Source organism: Anas platyrhynchos, chromosome 2 (assembly GCF_047663525.1).
Source record: "Anas platyrhynchos isolate ZD024472 breed Pekin duck chromosome 2, IASCAAS_PekinDuck_T2T, whole genome shotgun sequence".
NCBI classification, from domain to species: Eukaryota; Metazoa; Chordata; class Aves; order Anseriformes; family Anatidae; genus Anas; species Anas platyrhynchos.
The window spans coordinates 48,097,558-48,116,820 of record NC_092588.1 but is presented as its reverse complement, the minus strand read 5'-3'; the positions used below and the strand labels follow the sequence as shown (position 1 = coordinate 48,116,820).

Below are 19,263 nucleotides of genomic sequence, written 5' to 3'. Positions count from 1 at the left end.
GCTGTGCCAACCCACAGCAGCAATCTTCTGATTACATTTTTCCTTACCTTAACTAGAATATACATGATAGTCAGACAAGTTACAGGTTTAATGCTGAAGAGCTAGATGAAGTTCTATGACCTGTGTTACACCAGAGGGCATACTAGATGATTTAATTGGAAATTCTGTTCTAAAAATATATTAATTTTGCTTGTGTGAGAAACAGCTGTAGTTTTGTCAAAGGGGACTTAAACAATGGAAATTCATCTTGTTCTAAATACTGGTATGATAACTACTGGAGGTAAATTTGAAGCTTGACAAATAAATGAGGAAGAGTCAAAGGTAAATCTAGTGAAGGTTTTGTTTAATAAAGCAACAGCATGTGAAGTGTTTTCAAACATCTGTCATTTATTCATTTTGCCTGAAACAACATGAATGGTATGAACTGTTGTTCACAATTATGAATTAAGAAACACTTGATTGTACTTTCTTAGAAACAAATTATGCATATTCATCTGCACCACATCCATCTCTGATGTCTGTTATATGGACATCATTTCCAATGCGACACTTACTCTGTTGTGATTCTGAACTTTAATGTGATATTCATGTTATCCTCTATTAATAAACAGAGAAATAATTGAGAAGCTGTAATATTTTCAACTACATCAGATGGTTAGTGTTGCAGATGCCCGTAACATTTGAGCGTTCAGAATATGAGGAATATCCACTGTGTTTAAGATACATATGGTAGAATTTTAACATCCCCACCCCCACCCCCAAACTGCAGATCTTCATATTTCCATGTCTTTCATATTTGCAATAATGGTTTGCCAAAAAGGTGCTTAGCCAAAAATGGGTATTTTTAAAAAAACAAAAAGTTCAAGTTAGTCATATGGTTTTATCCAAAACAATCAGAACCTGAGCCAATTTACTGCGCATAAGATACCTTGGAAGGATTAATTTATGCTGTTGAGCTTGTAATATCTGTAACCAATAGGAGTTCTCTGCAGACATGGATTTTATTTTATTTTTTCAAATCTTACAGCAAAGTCAGTGAGACAAATGCAAAACCTAACACCTAAGGGTATTTTGTAGATTTGTAATGCATGCTGGGGGTGCCTAAGATTGAGAAACCATTGAGTGGATTACACAGATTCATATAGGTAGTTTTTTTGATCTCTGACAGCTATAATATGAACACTATAATTCATATTACATAAATTTATTAGAATATTGTGTGTGAGAAAACAATAAATCCATGCAAAATCACTTACATATAAAGTTATTTTAAAAAGGGTGTTGAAGGTTCAGGACTCTTTAGTGAGGTATTGTATGAAGTATCATCTAAATGCCATGCCGATTAGATGCATGATGACAAAAGCTTTATTACATATCTGTAGATGCAAATTAACATGCAGGCCAATACTTGTAAGAGCTGGAAAAAAAAAATCAAATCTGCTAAAAATATACTTTATTAAAAAACACTCATCTCTTCTCATGTCATTCTTCCATAAGTTAGGCAGCTAGACTGGGCAAGGCCTGTTCCAGGGATTAGATCACCCAGTTTATCAGGTATATCTAGTTTTTAGAGGGATCAGAGAACCACTGAATATCCGGAGTTGAAAGGGTCCCAAAAGGATCACAGAGTCCATGTCCTGGCTCCACACAGGACCACCCAAAAATCAGACAATGTGTCTGAGAGCATTGTCCAAACAATTCTTGTACTCCAAAAAGCTTGGTGCTGAGACCACTCCCCTAGGGAGCCTATTCTAGGGCTCAGCAACCCTCTCGGTGAAATTCTTCCTAATATCCAATCTGAACTCTCTGGTGAAACCTCTTTCCAGAGTCTAGATAGTGGCCAAAGAAGAGCTAAAATTAGACTCTTATGGCTGAAGCTAATGAAATGGAACCAATGCTTGGGACTGATACTGAAAGAGAGAGTCATATTGCAAAAATGTTCTGAAGGTACAGTGTCTGACACATTTTCTGTAGTTGAACTGCATGCAGTGTCTAAAAATTGAATTCAAAGTGTATGATTGAATTTCCAGCTTATGTGAATACATGGAAACTTAAAGGAGACTTAAATATCACCTTTCATCTGCAAAATTAGCATGACACAAATATGTGTTATGTTTTCTGGTCATACACAATAGATGTTTGGTCAAAGTTTGCTTTCTTTTTCCCCATCACAGTTTTATAATAAACAGCTTTGACATTCTTCTTCCTATAGAAAAGACAATGAAGCTTGTTCAAAATACTAATTAAAAAAAAAAAAAAAAAAACTTGGCTTGTTTAAAAAAATACTCAAAGCAGCACCAAAATACCTAAGCAGTCACAACCCATGGACTTGTATATAACAAGAAATGGGCATATTCCAAGATGATGTTGCAATTGGGTTAGCCCAGGTGGGTGTGGAGCACTGTAATAAAGAGGGGAGAATTAAATAGCATGAATGGGACCTGATGATTGCATTAGGTATAAAAATACAAAAAAACAAATGCCACATTAAAAGTATAAAATTTATGGTATCCCACCACCCTGATTCTGTGTGGCTCTTTTTAGTTATTATCAACAATAGTAAAACCGGTTGTTAAATCACATGCTTATCTTAATCTTAACTTTATACCAGTTATCAAACGAATGAGTAAAACCTCATCACTTTGTGATCAGCAACACAAAGTACACAAGAAAATATTCATACTGGCGAAAAGATAATGAAGCTAAAGGATTGGGATGCTATAACTGGTAGTGTATTTTTCCCTTTAGCTGTTTCTCTGGATCATAAGCCCAGCCTATATCTTCATTCATCTTTTCCTGGGTGTATTTTACTGCATAGAAGAGTTTAAATTAACATATGTTTACTTAAGTTTAAATGTATTGAGTTACGGGCTTTTTTTTTTTTTGGTTTTGTCTCTTCATTCCCCTTTCCCCAAAGAGATTTCAGCAACAATGAGAAGAATGGTGTATCTGCCTGTGTCCTGAACCTCGAGTACATAAACTAACATTAAATATCCTCTAAACACAACTTGAAACTGCATGTGAATTAATCATGTGAATTAATATTTTGTTAGTCCTCTCCTTTATAATTGAAATATATACTAAAGGATGGTTGTATCTCTTTAAACAATTTACCTCTCACTTCTCCCACTTTTTTCTCTATTGTTGTCCATTGATCATTGCAGTGCCTACAAATGCTCCATGGCTAAGAAGAGAAAAGCTGAAGAGCAGATTTCAGGCATACCTGTCAACAAAAGGAAGTCCCTGTTAATGAAGCCCCGCCACTACAGCCCCAGCTTGGAATGCAAAGAAGAAAATGAAGACAGGACAGATTTACAGGAAGATATCAGTGTCCTCGAAAGCAGTTCAGCTCCAGGTAGTCATGTAGTGGGGTTCTGCTGAAATCTGTATTCCACAGAAACGGAGCTATGAAACAGTATTTTCGAAAGGATGCAAAATGTATTTGGCTTGTAACGGAGTTGGAACGGCTCATTTCTGTCTAGGTTTAACCATCCGATTATTTTGTACAAACTCTTCCTGGGGTCTAGTAAATGCTTTGTAGGTCTCACAGACAGGCAACTACTGCAGCAGGTCAGATATGGAGCAGCATCTGCTTCTCCACTAGCTCTGTCAAAAAACAAGGTTATGCCCCCACTGAGAAAAACACATTTATGAAGAGCAGATTTTCATGGGAATATATCAAGCTCTTAAGAGGGGGAAAAAAAAAAAAAAAGAGCTTAGCAATACATTGTTGACTTTAACATTTAGCAAAGCAATTTCATGCATGTGACTGCTACATGTGTTCTGTTTGACATGATTATTAGACTCAGCACTTTTATACTTGTTATTTCAACTCTGCTAAGCCAAACATGTCTGACAATTTATAGAAACTTCTGCAATGTGTATAATACAAAATATGGAGGAGGATGAAGAGACGGAAAGATATAGCATATCTTTATGACTCTTTCCTTATATATATATTCAAGATGGCCAAGAAATTTCAAACTAAAATGGATGTTGTATATGTCATCCTGTACAAATTGTTACTCAGGAAAGTGAGGAGAAATCCATAGAGTTTATGCTGCATGTATTTTAAAGGGAAAGGTCATCATTTGATGACAAATATAAAGATAAAAACAAAGTGGTCTGGGACTGAAAAATTACTAATCATAGATACTGTGAAAACAGAATGAATTGTTGGTTATTACAGGAATTTAACAATGGTTTATATTATTATCCCTTTGCCCTGTTTTTTGTACAAACTTCTCAAATATTTTTGAAGGAAACAGAACTGATATTAAGAATTTAGACCTTATCCATTCTAAATAGATTTCCTTAGAAACAAATTGTCCTCACCCCTGACCTCCTAACTACAAACAGGTAGAAGAAGACAACTGTCTTTCATATTAAAGAGTCAAATCCTGGTTCTATTTTAATCAGTGGAGTACTATGTCTTGTTTTTTTATGGCAAAGATTTCAGACAGTTGACACTCATAAGTCTTCTAGGGGGTCTCTTCCAGAGATCTGCATCCCATCAGTGTGAAAGCCTAGAAGGGAGCTCCCACTACAAACAGAGCATTAAATAATAAGGTGACACCCAATCTCTCTTTTTTTTTTTTTTTTTTTTTTTTTTTTTTTTGCGTCATTACCAAGCTAAATTAATCAAACAAAAACCATCATAGATCTCAGTGCCTGTCTAGACTGTAAGGAATATAATTATCCTCTAACATCAGAAATCTGAAGGGAAGCCATTTGACATTTGAGTAAAAATTCTGGTTCCTTCCTCCCTTCTTTCTTTCCTTCCTTCTTTCCTTACTTTTTTCCTTCTCTCTTTCTCTCTTTCTTTCTCTCTTTCTTCTTCCTTTCTTTTCTTCTTCTTTTTTTTTTTTTTTTTGGTTTAAGATATTCTTGTTATTCACCCTGGTTTCTGACCATTCAGAGCCACCCTCAGTAATGTGGTTTTCTTTCCCTTATGTCTGTACCCTTCACAGATGGGGAAAATTGGAAAATTGCAGAAGGGAAAGCATTTTGATGATTGTACAGGTAGAACTTACGCCATATACAGATGAAACTAAGTTATTTATTTATTTATTAAAAGGCAGGTGTTGGCCCAGGTCTATTTGCATAAGCATAGGAGAACCTTATTTACACTCAGCTATTCAGTCAAAAGAAAAGAAAAATAATTCAGAAATCTTTATTTGGCACTGATTAGAATTATCCCAATCTGCTTATGTCACTGATAATATGAGCTATTCTTTTTGTACTACTATTTAACTATTACTAGTTAAAGTAGTTACAAACAAACCTCAGTTAGAGCATAAAACTGATCTGGATATGTAAGTTTATTTTTAATTTCTTACTGTAAAATTGCTCATTTAATTGTGAATTCATAATTCTTGTTGCATCTGTTAATGTTTCAGTTTGTGCATTGATGCAACTGTAAACTAAACGGAGTTTTGATTATTTTTTAAAGTAAATTTGGAGCTTATAGAGTGAAAAGCAAAGCTGAGAGAGCTGTACCATTAAGACTGGTTCAACAATAATTTTAAGAGATTTAACTTAAAAAAACTCCTAGTTTTAGCATCAATTGTGATGACTTAAGGAGCAAACACCTTGTTATGAAGCTTTTATGTTATTTTTCATCTTTCACCTAGAAAAATAATCAAAAAATATCTTTTACTATTATCAAGCTTTTTGTTTGTTTGTTTTGTTTATGTTTTGAAGGGTGGAAAGACTTTTAAAACTAGAACTTAATTCTTGAAGTAACCTAGTGATGTTATTGTGTTCTTCTCCAAATGGCAGAAAAGTAAATAATAAAAACCCATTTAACTGAAGTTTGTTAGAGAGCCAAATCATCATTCTTACTTGCTGATATGTGAAAGACAACAGACTTCTTTATTCAGAATACTGCAATGTGTGTGGTACTGGACCAGCTGCTAAAAAGTTACATTACGGTTTACAGACTTTTTTTTAAAACATAACTTTATGCACACAGTGCACAAGGCCACCTCTCCCTGCATGAGCCCAATTTTCTGAAGAAGAATAAGAATTAATCAATATTTTCTTTTAACATATAACAAACAGTTGAACCAAACAATTATGTAAACTGGAAATGACCCAAAATGCTAACAGTTTGGCAGCAGTAAAGTGAAATGCATTGTGGTGCACATGTGCATTTTTGTCCCCCTTTTCCCCTCCACAATAATCTGCACTTAATAGGAATATTTTAAACTATGTAGCTAAGCAACAGAGGTAATTGTTGCTTTCTAGAGCTTTTGTTAGGCACTCTAACACAGCCCAAATATGCATAATTAGGTATAATGTCTATAAATCATTATTGTACACATGTGGGTAGTTAAGTGGATTGAGAGAATAGTTCAATGAATTGGACATATTCACTGAAAATGCTTTTTATTTGTTTTCTGTAGTTCATAATACTTTAAAATTATCATAACCCTTTACACTTTCTCTTAATAGCTTGCTGTGTTATGGAGAGAAACCTCATTTGCATTTTAGACTATGCTTAATTTATTATTTAAACCTGGAGTTCTTCTGATTCAGGAGAGAACAGATACATCTTGGGAAATAGTCTGTACTTGTTTATTCATCCTCCTTTCTAGGAAGTAAAATGTTAAATTTTTCAGTTTATGTTGAATAGATCCCAACAAAAGAATGTACCCTATAATCAGCATTATTGAAGGGGCTAGTGTTGTGACTAAATTCTTCCCTTCATCCAAAAATGCTTTTAGTTACTATGGCAATATTTACTTGATCCTGGCAAACCAGTGTTGATTTTAGAGAGATAATTACCAGAAAGGAAGATGATGGAGATGTATTTTTGAGTGTCCTTGTCAGAGGAAATGTTTATAAAAAATTAAACGAGATACAAAAGGCATATTGTCTTCCTCACCGACCACCTCTCCTACATGCAGCCTCTATTACCTGCTGGCTGCTGCTTTTCTTCTGAAGAAAGATGTTTATAAAGACAGGATGCACTTCAGTGGTGTCTTTAACAAGTCCTTTATGAGTCTGTACATAACAACCATTTCTGTTTGCCTGTGCATGACCTGATATATCACTTAATGTGGCAATTGCAATGGTGACCAGGAGCTTGCCCTTTTTGAAGTATTGATGGTTTTTCCACCAAGGTCTTTCATGGGACTAAAAAAGTAATTAGGATCTATTTTGAGAAAATATTTGGAAATCTTAGATGAAAGAAAAGTGAAAATAGATTAGAGGAATTTTTAAATGCATGTGCTTGTATGTGTATATGCATAGATTAAATAGATTGTGCATATATAGTATGTTTGTATATATGTATACTTTGTATACATATATATTTGTATACATGTATATTTATAAAATGAAGTTGTGTGTTCTAAAACAATACATATCTTTACCATCAGCAAAAAATGGTAACATATTTATTTTGCATGTAGCTTTGGAAAAATAATATAAAGTAGATACAATCTTAGAAGGGTTTTTCCTGATGGTACAAGCAGTCATGTCAAATACAGCTTTGGTGAATTTAATCATTTCAGAGTTTTCTAGAAGATACAAGCAGTTATTCTTATGTATTTTCATCTCTCCCTCTTCTCTCTCTCTCTCTCTTTTTTTTTCTTTTTTTTTTTAATATATAGAGGACAGGAATCCAAAGCCATCTGAGGAAACTCTTCATTCGGGTGGGCAAGAAAATTCCAGTCAAAGAAAAGATAACTATTCGAGCTATCAAGATGCCATGGCCAAGTCTTTGATGAACATGGGAAAATTAGCAAAAGATGCACCCACTCAAGCAGTGACAGAAAATCTAAATGATAGCGGTATCCAATCTCTAAAAACAGAAAGTGATGACACTGATGAATGTTATATGATTAATTCAGCTGAAGGAAAGGAAAAGACTGTTATTTCTGACCCCAAATATTGTTCATCTGAGGAAAATGAAAGTAACTCTGAAATCATGGATAATGAGTGGGACAGCTCCTCAAATTTCTCAGAAGAAGCTAGTGCAAAACCCCACCTAACTCAGAAATATGTTGTAGAGTGTAATCAACCTAGCATCCTGGAAGTCCCAGAAATTAAGAAGGAAGAGGTAGAATTTGGTCCTTGTGAAATACTTTGTGATTCAGAAACAGAGCTAAGAGCACCCCAGGAGTCTCACCCAGATCCTTTTGAGAAGAGAATTCAGAATGCATTCCCTGAAAGTGAAGAAGATGACAATGAGTGCCTGTCAGAAACAACAGAAATGTCAGTTGAGCTGGACAAAACAAAAGGGAACTTGAGTTTGCTAGAAGAAGCAATAGCTCTGCAGGCAGAGCAAGGGCATGTTTTTCACAGCACCTACAAGGAACTGGATAGGTTTCTCCTGGAGCATCTAGCAGGGGAAAGGAGACAAACCAAAGTTATTGACATTGGTGGGAGACAGTTATTTAGCAACAAACGTAAGGAAGTATTTTTTTGGCTGTTCTTAATGGCTTAAGCATTTATCCTGTGACTGATAAAGGATTCTGAGCTAGGTTTTATAGCAGCAGTAAAGAATCTGGAATTTAGCTGGTAATTTTGCTAATTACGTACCTTCACACTAGTGCCTTACATCTAACCAGGTTAAACACTGGGTACTTGGCATCCTGCCAAACCACTATGTGAAATGATCAGTAATGGCTACTAAAAGGGCTCTGTAGCTGGCACTGACATTCCTTCTCCTCCTTCTCCTCCTCCTCCGCTTCCTCCTCCACAGAGCTCCTGAATTTCAGCAGCCAAAAAAGAAGGCATTAAAACCATGCTTAAGGAAAGGTTAGGGTGAAAAATTGGCCTCTTCCATACATACCACCTAATTCCTAAGCCATGTGTTTTCCGAGTTCTGTCTACTTCATGTATCAACATTACATTTTACTACAGCCAGGAAAGCACATGCCGTGCTCTTCTGCCTCATTCACCATCAGTAGAATTACCAGTAAGTTCCAAAATCTTTTATCGTTTCTGGTGCTTTGTGACTTCCTACGAAGCTGCAGGAACATTGCTCCGTTTTCAGCATCTAATTGGGCTTCCAGAAGTGGAGATTTAAAAGATTTGTGTTTGATTTGTAAACTGGGTTATCTGGTTTGAAAATCCTCAACTGAGAATTCTTACAGAATGACAAAAGATGTCATTTTATAAGCACATTTTCTGCTGTAGTAAGTAACAATATATTCATCTGTCTTTTCACTTTTCCTTTTTTGGCTTCCAAATATAGTAAGGTCACCCCAGCATTGCTGCAATTTCTGCTTTTGTTAAACAAATAGATTTACTTTGGTATTTCTGAAGTTACTTTTAACGCTTTAGAGCATTATGTTAGAATCCATGTATTTACTTCTGTGGCATTTGCAAATATTAGAGTAGTTTAGTTATCTAAAGATTTTACTGTGTAAGATAACTGACCATTTTATTTAGCAGTTGCAAGTATACATATTTTCTGTTGTATTCAGGCAGAAAATGCATATCGTCCATCTTATTCTTCTGTCTGAGTCTTTCCATTAGTTGTACATGCAAGGTGTTAGTCTACCTCCTTGTAAAACTATATTAACCTTTATTTGCTCAGATTACTGTAATATATGACAGAATTTTGCAGATACCTTTTTTTTTTTATGCTGAGATCAGCTTTGTTTACCAGAGTTCATACTGGAGTCAATGTGACAAATATGACATTCTCACAGCACACATAGAAAGGGGGTATGATGGTAAGCATGGCAAAATTTGGCCCTTCCTGATTTTGGTTCATATTGTTATTAGCCATATTTTGCAGGTGAGTTCAGAAGTTACATTAATGGAGGAACAAGCTAGGCTTTCTTCAGGCTGTATAAACACTGTATGATTTTAGTCAATGTAGCACCAGGCATTTTTTTTTTTTTCACTTTACATAATTAGCTGTTTTTTTTATTTCTGGTGCTGAAAATCCACTATCAGATCCATCAGCTCTTAATTTTCTTTCTTGGATGCTACATCAGAAAAACATGGCTTAAATTTACGTTTTCCTATCTTTTTAATGATAAACCTTTCCAATTACTGGGGAAAAAATTAAATCATATTTTAAGGTCCCTCTTTATTTTCTGTCCACCACTGCAGCACTTTACATTCGCAGTGATTCTAAAAAACATGTAGTCTTCTGTTGATGTTCCATCTATTTTCTTTCCTCCCTATTTTTTTTTTATTATTATTTTTTTAACTAAAGTCTTGCCAAGAATTTTAACCCTCAGCTGTCTCTGTCAATCCTGTCTCTGAGCATGTCCTACCTTGCAGTCCAACAAAATGAGCTTGAAGGAGGCTGCTCCCTGTGCTGGCTGCGGCTGTTTTCTCCCCCAGCACTGAATGCTGTTGGCAGCCAATCACAGGTTGAGCTAAAACCATCCTCAGCAATTTATGCGGCCACTTCCTCCTGCAGATTTCTCACAAGAGATTTTCTGGACCAGAATTCATTCCTTTCTCACCCAGAATTTTGATCCTGCATTGGAAATCAAATGAAGGCTTTCCGACCAGTGCTTCTTGCACAATTCTAGGTGCTTGAAAACAAAACTGGGGATGCACTGTGGCCATTACAGAGTGGTAGCTCTGGGGCTGGGCTGAGACCTCGCCTTTGAAAGGGTATCGGCTGCTCCATGTTTTCACTGTCATTGTGGGTTGTTCCACAAAGAGGCATTGCCTTGTGTACCAGAGGGAGCTGCTTGCCTTGCCTCTCAAATGTAAAGTGGCATGTATTCAGTTTCCTAACAAAGAAGCTACAGCCTACAGATTTGTGATATTTAAGGAATGGCTTCTGGTTGAAATGCTTTTATGTTTGTTTGTTTGCTTTGCACCTCATCTTTTATTTGGTTGTCCCAGATTCCTGAAGCCTGACATTAACAGAGTAAAAGATTGTGGTTTTGTTTTGTTTTGTTTCTTGTTTTTTATTTATTTATTTATTCATTCATTTTTAGATCTTGCTGCCAGTTTTCTGGCTTATTGGATTGTGGCTTCTGTCCTCTTTGAGGTTCTGAATGGAAAAAATGATACCACAGTCCTAAAGCTATACAGTTTATGACATAAATGGTGTACTGGGAGTGGGGAGCACACAGTATAAAAATAAAAATAAAAAGATGCTGAAATCACCTAAATCTGTTAAAACTTTGTGTATGAATATTGTTTGAAGTACAAAATAGATATTAACATCCTGATAAGATCACTCAGCTTACTGTAGGCAGGGTCTAAAACCAATCAAAGTCCTTATCTGATTTCTCTGCAGATTCACCCAGGCCTGAAAAGAGAGAAACCAAATGTCCCATCCCAGGATGTGATGGCACAGGGCACGTGACTGGGCTGTACCCCCACCACCGCAGTCTCTCAGGCTGTCCACATAAAGTTAGAGTACCACTAGAAAGTGAGTATCATCAACCTGAAGTCCAGAGTCAGAACTGTATCTGGCCTGGTATTGGGTACTCATGCTGGAAAAGAAATGTTCTTTTTCTCAGGGAGAATGAAGAATGAGTTTGAGAGGAGCCATCCAGCTCTTGACCATGGTCCTAGTTCCCACACTTGTGAAGTTCACTCACTACTTATCAGACACACTACAAATAGCAATAGACTTATCTGGTGTCCTGATAAGATCCACCAGATCTTATCTTGGGAAGAACAAGATCAGAGCCAAACTATCCCCGTGTTGTGGAAAGACCTGCATAATGTAGCATTATGAATATTGTATGCTGCATGTAAGGAACAGAGAACAGAGATTACCTGTCTGCTTCAGGCCTCTGACTTGATTTGCTGTAATCACCCACTGAGGCTGCTGTTTTCACATTGCTGCTAACTTAAGAGGCCTGGGCATGCCGTACAGAGATATTTCGAGTGACCTTCTTACCACTGAGCTCGAAGAAGTTACTTTCATCAGCATATCACAACAGTGGTCCACAGCAAGTCACTCCCCTAGGACTGTAGCATGCTAACCTTGGTATGGCCAGTCTAGCCTGAATTTCCCTATTTATTTCTAACTGTGCTGATCTGATTGCCCTGGTTTGTGTGTGTAATCCTTCAATGTGATGCAATGCATTGTTGTATAATAAGCCAAAACTTAATGTGAAATTAGTTGTTTAAACAACATAGATTGTTTTCTGTGGTGGCATGCATAACAATACATTAAAGGATAGTTGCACTTTACTGCTGTTCTGTTTCTAACTGCAGGTCTATTTTTTATTTTTTTTTAATCTGGTACTAAACTGTATTTATGGAAATGTCTGCTGAGTTAAGCAGGCTGCTGCATTTGGAAGGCTCTAGCAGCATTAACTTCTTAAAAAGTTAAAATTAATAAGTCCTTGTTGATTTTCACACTTCTAACCAGATACGTTTTGTCCTGCTGACCAAAAAAAAATATATATATATATATATCTGTAACCACTTTTTTTTGTTTTTTTTATAGAACAAACCAGTTGACTGAACGATCAGTTTTCTTGAAGTACTGTTCACCCAAAGGGGGGAAATGCAGTATTGAAGTCATGAGGGGAGACATACAAAGATGTTTTGTTTTACACAGGCATCACTCTTAGTAAAGATAATTCATATGCAAGGGCATAAGAAATGTTCATGCAACAGGTTGTAATCACTGTTGAGGGTGTAAACTGCTATTTGGGGATATGATCAATTTGTCTAAAGTAGATTGAACACAGGGCAGATGATCAGAAATTATCAGGGTTCAAAGAGGCATACTCAGAACAGATCATCTTACAAGGCAGAAGGCATGAAAATCATTCCTGTACCTAAGAACTTGCCCTCCCTGAGCCAGAGGGAGACTCCAGCTAAGTAGCCCAACTACGGGGCCTATGACTCCTCTATGGTCTCCATTTTTTCATTTACTGTCTTAATGGTGTGTGAACCAGAGGGCTAGGGACTTCATGATGAAACATCCTTGCTAACTTCTGCTTTTGCTTTTTTGAAGTCACTAGAAAAGATGGTGTGCATCTTGGAAGCCACACTACAAACACATAGCAGTAAACTAATATATGTTCGAGTCAATGGTCTTGCTGCACTGTAGGTCCTTCACTTCTCTTCTTCTGGGGTCAAAATGTGACAGAATAGAGAATCTTCTGAGTCTGAAAAAGAAATGCTCTTCTTTTTTAATGTATGTATATATATATATTCACTGATATATGTTATTATCACTTTTTTATTTTTTCTTCCTTAGTTCTTGCCATGCATGAAAATGTTTTAAAGTGTCCCACTCCAGGATGCACTGGAAGAGGACATGTCAACAGCAATCGCAACACACACAGAAGGTAGTTTTGAACAGTTCCTGTCTCCTTAAAATCTAGCACGTACTCATGAATAAATTGGTGGTCATGTCTTGGAATTATATGCTATATACTAGATTGCAGAATGTCTACGAACAGCAAGGGAAGTCTGTATTATTTATAAGAAGATAATTGTGTTTAATTTTATTATATAAAAAATGGCTTCAGTACTGAGGATAGAAAATTCCACTATTCTTTTTTACAGATGAGATTTCAAACTATATTATCACAGTGTTCACAGTGAAACACCATCACATAAAAGAAGTAGGAATAAACAAATCCATTACTATTGCTACAACTGGTAATCCCAATGGAAACCAAAGCCTCTTCTTTCTGCATTACTGACACGGTAGTCTTTGGCAAGAACTTCCCATCAAGGCACATTCTGTTTTAGCAAAACAGGAAATTTTAAGGGCAACACTTAAGAATCCCCATAAAAATGAACTCCATTTATAAGCCTCAGGAATGTCATCTTCCTGCTTGGAACACTCTTGTCTGTTTAACTTTCTGCCTGCAGGGAGAAAGTAAAATAGAGGAAAGCCTTCCAGATATGCAGCTGGGGAATCACAGCTGGGCTGCAGGTGAGGCAGAGAACTGAAGCCACTGTTGTCAGCATGGCTCCTGTCAGCATTGCTGTCTGCTGGGAGGCAGCAAGCCAAAATATTCCGTTATAGTTCTTTTGGAGGGCCATTCATCTGGAATAATATATTGTCAATCTAATGACCAAACTCGAGATGAAAAATAGTCAAAAATGTCTTTGTTCAACTGAATTTTTGAGCAATTTCCGTTTTCTGTTGCTGTGTTGATTGACTAATTGGTTATTGTAAAAGTGCACCAAAATCAAGTATTATCACACTCTGTTGCTACCTCTGATACAGAAAGATACCATCAAGTTTTAATGGGACCAAAAGATTATGTATAAAATACATGAGGAACCATCAATTATTTTGCGTTGTTTTTCCTGTTTCAAATCCCCAGTCCACTTTGTAGCACATCAGCTGTATCATAAGCAAACCATGAATAAGATAATAAAACATGTTCTAATAAAGCAAATAGAAAAAAGAAAAAGAAGGAGAAAAAGAAGGAGGAGGAGGAGAAGAAGGAGGAGAAGGAGGAGGAGGAGGAGGAGGAGGAGGAGGAGGAGAAGGAGATAGAGGAAGAGGAGGAGGAGGAGGAGAAGGAGGAGGAGGAGGAGGAGGAGGAGATGGAGAAGAAGGAGAAGGAGAAGGAGAAGGAGAAGGAGAAGAAGAATGAGTTGGAGAAGAAGAAGAAGAAGGAGAAGAAGAAAGGGGAGAAGGAGAAGGAGTTGGAGAAGAAGAAGAAGAAGGAGAAGAAGGAGAAGAAGGAGAAGGAGAAGAAGGAGAAGAAGAAGGAGAAGGAGTTGGAGAAGAAGAAGGAGAAGGAGGAGAAGGAGAAGGAGAAGGAGAAGGAGAAGGAGAAGGAGAAGGAGAAGGAGAAGGAGAAGGAGAAGGAGAAGGAGAAGGAGAAGGAGAAGGAGAAGGAGAAGGAGAAGGAGAAGGAGAAGGAGAAGGAGAAGGAGAAGGAGAAGGAGAAGGAGAAGGAGAAGGAGAAGGAGAAGGAGAAGGAGAAGGAGAAGGAGAAGGAGGAGAAGAAGAAGAAAGCAAGCACAACCTGAAATAAAATGACACAATGTGCACTTTGTTAACAGTCATTGTTCACATACATCTGTTAATTTTCCATCAATCCACTTTCCTTTTAATCATTAGGAGGCTTATATCCATGGTTTAGTTGTTAAAGTAGTTGTCATTTGGATAAAACATACTAGTGATTTTCCAGCCACAAAACATTTCAGTTTCCAGATCACCTCAAATATGCAGATTTCAGAGTTTTGCATTAAGGAACAAAAGACAAATGAATCTAACCTGAAATACCAGCTGCTGTTCCAATAAATGAATAAGCCCCAGAGAAATTCGAAGCCATTGGGTTCTGCAGTATGTTTCATTTAATTAAAATTTCATTTAAAGTTTTTTTTTTTTTTCTTTTTGTTTCTTCTCTTTACCTTGTTTTCAAACAGTCTTTCTGGTTGTCCAATTGCTGCAGCTGAAAAGTTGGCAATGTCCCAGGAAAAAACCCAGCTTGAATCTCCAAAAGTGGGACAGTGCCATGATCAGACTCACAGGTAGGAGCCTTCATGATCTAGTCTGACCAAAGTATTTCTGCACAAACTGTTAATCAGTCCTCGGGTCTTTCACCCTATTTGGCTACAGAAGTAACTCAATTTTGCAAGATAAACTACTGTGAAGGTAAATAGATTGACCATATGTCAAAATTGTCAAGCAGCATTCTGCTGGCCCTTGTGAGTGTGGCTGACATTGAAGATACTAGGCATACTTTTTGAAATGCAATCAGATCTATTCTACTAAATCTTATTTCAATACAAATAGCCTAATGAATGTTTCTCAGATGTCTTTCTCCCATAAACCAAATCTGCTATCTCTGCTGAAATGTTCTAAATCATCTTACAAAATTTTCCATTGTTGCAATATTTTGGCCACTGGAACATGGTTAAAGATCTCTTTGACCTTATTGCACTTCTAGTAGCACAGCCTTCATTTGTTTTGTGGTTCTTTTCAGAGGCATCTTCCAGTGATTCCAAGTAGCAGGTTGTATTGTTATTACAGTTATCTGAAAGGGTTGAGAACTCTGCTTATTCAGTTTCCCCACTCTAGATTAATTCATATTATGAGTTTCTTTATTTTAAGTTTATTGGTTTAATTAGTTTAATTTATTTTTTATACAATGGCATCAAAAAGAGGAAACATTTTTATTGTGATTGTATTTTGTTGAGAGTTATATGGACCCTACAGACATGCATAATTTGCACATCATTGGCACCACAACCATTACAACCTATTATATTCAGGTCTATTTGGGGACACTTTAATTTGTGGATTATTGACATGATCAGCTCTAATGGTTCCTTCAGAGCCATTACAGAATATTATGTCCATGTGTCTGCCAATTGCACGTGCCTTAACTCTACATATGAAAAGTCCTTAGGAAATTACTAAAGACAAGTAGTTACTGAACAGTAACTAAATGGAATAACACACTGTAAATCATTCTTTCACCCCAAATAGCAGAAGCAATTATTTTAGATCATCTTATATTAAATTTATACCATATTCCTTCATAGTAAAGTGTGAACAATAGTGATCCATAACACTACAAGTCCTTTGTGACTTGCAAAAATCCAGAAAATTTTTTGAAGAAAAAAAAAAAAAAAGAAACATAATGCTACAATGGTCATCTAGAATCAAATTGGTGGTATCCTCCTTGTAAATTGTCTGCAACGTTACTAGAGTATGCTAGAAATATTTCTGTGTACAGCTTTGAATTACTAGGTCAGCCATACTTACATAATTTTTTTCTTGTACTCATCGACCAGTAGGTTTTACATGCAAAATCAACACACTTTCTGATACCAAGATGCAACTGTATCATACTTTTCAGTAAAATGTAACCTAGATATTCTTTTGCCTTTCTTGTTTTCCTCATTTTTTTCTTCCTTCTGTTTTCAGCACAAATTTAACTAAGCAGCCTGAGGTAGCTCAGTACAATTACAGAACTTCACAGCCAGTCACATCCTCCAGATCTACCCTCACAAAAGAAAAGGAGAAGTTTGGGAAAGTACCATTTGATTATGCCAGCTTTGATGCACAAGTCTTTGGCAAACGCACAATGGCACCCATGGTGCAAGGACGAAAAACACCCCAGTTCCTTGAATGTAAGCTTGAATGTAAAATTCCATTCTCTCTTGGAAAACGGGCTTTATATATATATATATATAATTATTATTATTTTAATTTTTCTTTATCTGTTATTGCTTGCTTCTTTGGCTTAAAACTTACAGAATTCAAAAAGTCTTTGGAGAAAACATTTTAACCATTTGTTGCCAGAATGCTATATATAAGCACTAATTTACTAAATATAGACTGCTAGAATGCTAAATAAGACCACCATCTGGTTTATTTTTTGATGTTTCTTTTAAAAGTGATTATCAGAGGAAAAGGGGAATGAAAAAGAATGATTTACATTTTATCTGTTACTTTTCTCCTTGATTAAATTGTGATATCATTACTCATGTAACAGCATGCTGCCATGAGAAGTCCCATGGAATGTGTCTGCATAAGATACTATGAATTGCAGAATAAGAGAAATCCAAGTTAAGTTTTAAAGGGCACTTCATTCATACACATTCTTCCTCCTAGATGACCGCATGCCTCAGCTGCATTACTTTGAGGCCTATATTTAATTCATTTTGATCTCCCATATTTCTGTACTACACCGTATTTGTAATGCAGACATAACCTTGATAACATCAAATTGTTATCAAGGTGCTCTTGCTTGCATCAACTACAGATTTCCTGAGGTAATCCTCTGTACAAATGAGATGCTGTGTGTGAACAGGGATTATTTACTGCAGATACTCTTCACAATCTTCTTAGCAAACTTCAGCAAGATTCTGCCATTGTATTGACCATTATAACATACTCTAGTTTCAAGAAACAAACAGTTCAGTTTCCACAAAGGAAACGGAATAAAATAGATTAATTGCACCATATATAGGTTTAGACCAGTGTAAATCCAAAGCAATATGACAGAAGATTCTCTTCTGGCTTTTGTTGTTGCTCATGGGAAAAAAAGAAAAAAAAAAAAAGAAAAAAAATTAAATCACATCTCACTTAAACCAAGGAAGGAGAACTTTCATAGTAAGGTGAACAGAAAAGCAGAAAATTTTAATATGTGTATATACATATATACAGCATAATATACTTCAAATAATATATTATATATATATATAAAGTCTGTATTTATTTCTGTAAGTTTCTGAATGTGTATATACTATATATATATATATACATGTATATATGGAGGTATCTATGTATTTGTGTATATGTATAAATACCTCATTTAAAATTCCAAATGAAAAGCAGATATTTATCTGGCCTGGAAAACAGGCTTGTTCAGATGTAAGCAAATATGTGCATTGCCAGCTTCTTGGGTGGCAGATTTTCCAATTTTGTTTGTAAAATTGAATATTCTCTATTAGCTGTCTCTTTGCACAGATGCATGTCTATTTCACAGGTTCATTTCAAGGAAAAATGATTGAAATGTTTTTATACAAATGCAAATCTATACATATGCAATTTATGTATAATGTATATCAGGATTGAAGTTTACAGCCAGTTGTTCTTGCAAGATTACAGTGTATAGCTATTATTTAAATGGAAAGGTGAAAATAAAAGAGCAGGTGAGTGTACAGAAAAATAAAAGTTGGCAATAAGAAGCTGTGATTTAGAGATCGGTTCAGCATCCTATGTAAATATGTAGCTAGCCAAAAACACATCATTAGTCCTCTGTGGATTCTGCATTTATAAACTTGGTTTGTTGACAAAACAGGCATCCTTCATAGTTTTTTGTTTTGTTTTGTTTTGTTTTTGTATTTTAGGGTGGTTTTCAAATTAGATGTAGTAACTGCTAAAAATGAAGATCATTTTATTTGTCCTATAGTTTCACAGAATAGATAAGGTATAAAAAAGATAGGATAGACAGGATAGAAATCCTTTTTCATTTGCACTGGAGAAAGAGAAAGCTGAATCATGAAGTCCTTATGAATTTTCTACTGACGCTAGTATTTAGAAAAAATAAACATGGCATTCAGTTACAGTCAGTGCACACAAACAAGCATTTCTTGTACAGCATCCCAAGTTTGAGGAAAGATTTCTTGAATGTCTTGTGTAGGTCTTATCATTAAAATACACTTGTCCAAAGCTCAACATCCAAAGGGATCTGAGCCTTGGGGCTCAGATCTTTATGTAGCGAGCAGATGGCTATATGCAGAAATGTTCTTGGTGTATCTGGGTGTAGGCTGAGAAATTGGATTTTGCTTACTCTGTCTTTGTATGACACTGGAAGAGCTACAGACAAAATAAATTATTATTGCTTACTAAGGGCTGAGATCATTGTGCTGTGT

The 19,263-nt window shown here is 35.9% G+C and overlaps 1 protein-coding gene across 4 annotated transcripts in view; it reads left to right on the top strand.

Annotated features, from left to right (window-relative positions):
* The window catches only part of ST18 (ST18 C2H2C-type zinc finger transcription factor), a 173,166-nt gene that overhangs the window by 117,219 nt on the left and 36,684 nt on the right, over positions 1–19,263 (top strand). For all 4 annotated transcript variants that reach the window (XM_027452092.3, XM_072034685.1, XM_027452096.3 and 1 more), the window contains 6 exons: positions 3,165–3,355; positions 7,620–8,417; positions 11,231–11,365; positions 13,160–13,250; positions 15,301–15,405; positions 16,808–17,013. In XM_027452092.3, the coding sequence (XP_027307893.2) occupies positions 3,165–3,355; positions 7,620–8,417; positions 11,231–11,365; positions 13,160–13,250; positions 15,301–15,405; positions 16,808–17,013 (1,526 nt within the window). The remainder of the gene's footprint in view (positions 1–3,164; positions 3,356–7,619; positions 8,418–11,230; positions 11,366–13,159; positions 13,251–15,300; positions 15,406–16,807; positions 17,014–19,263) is intronic.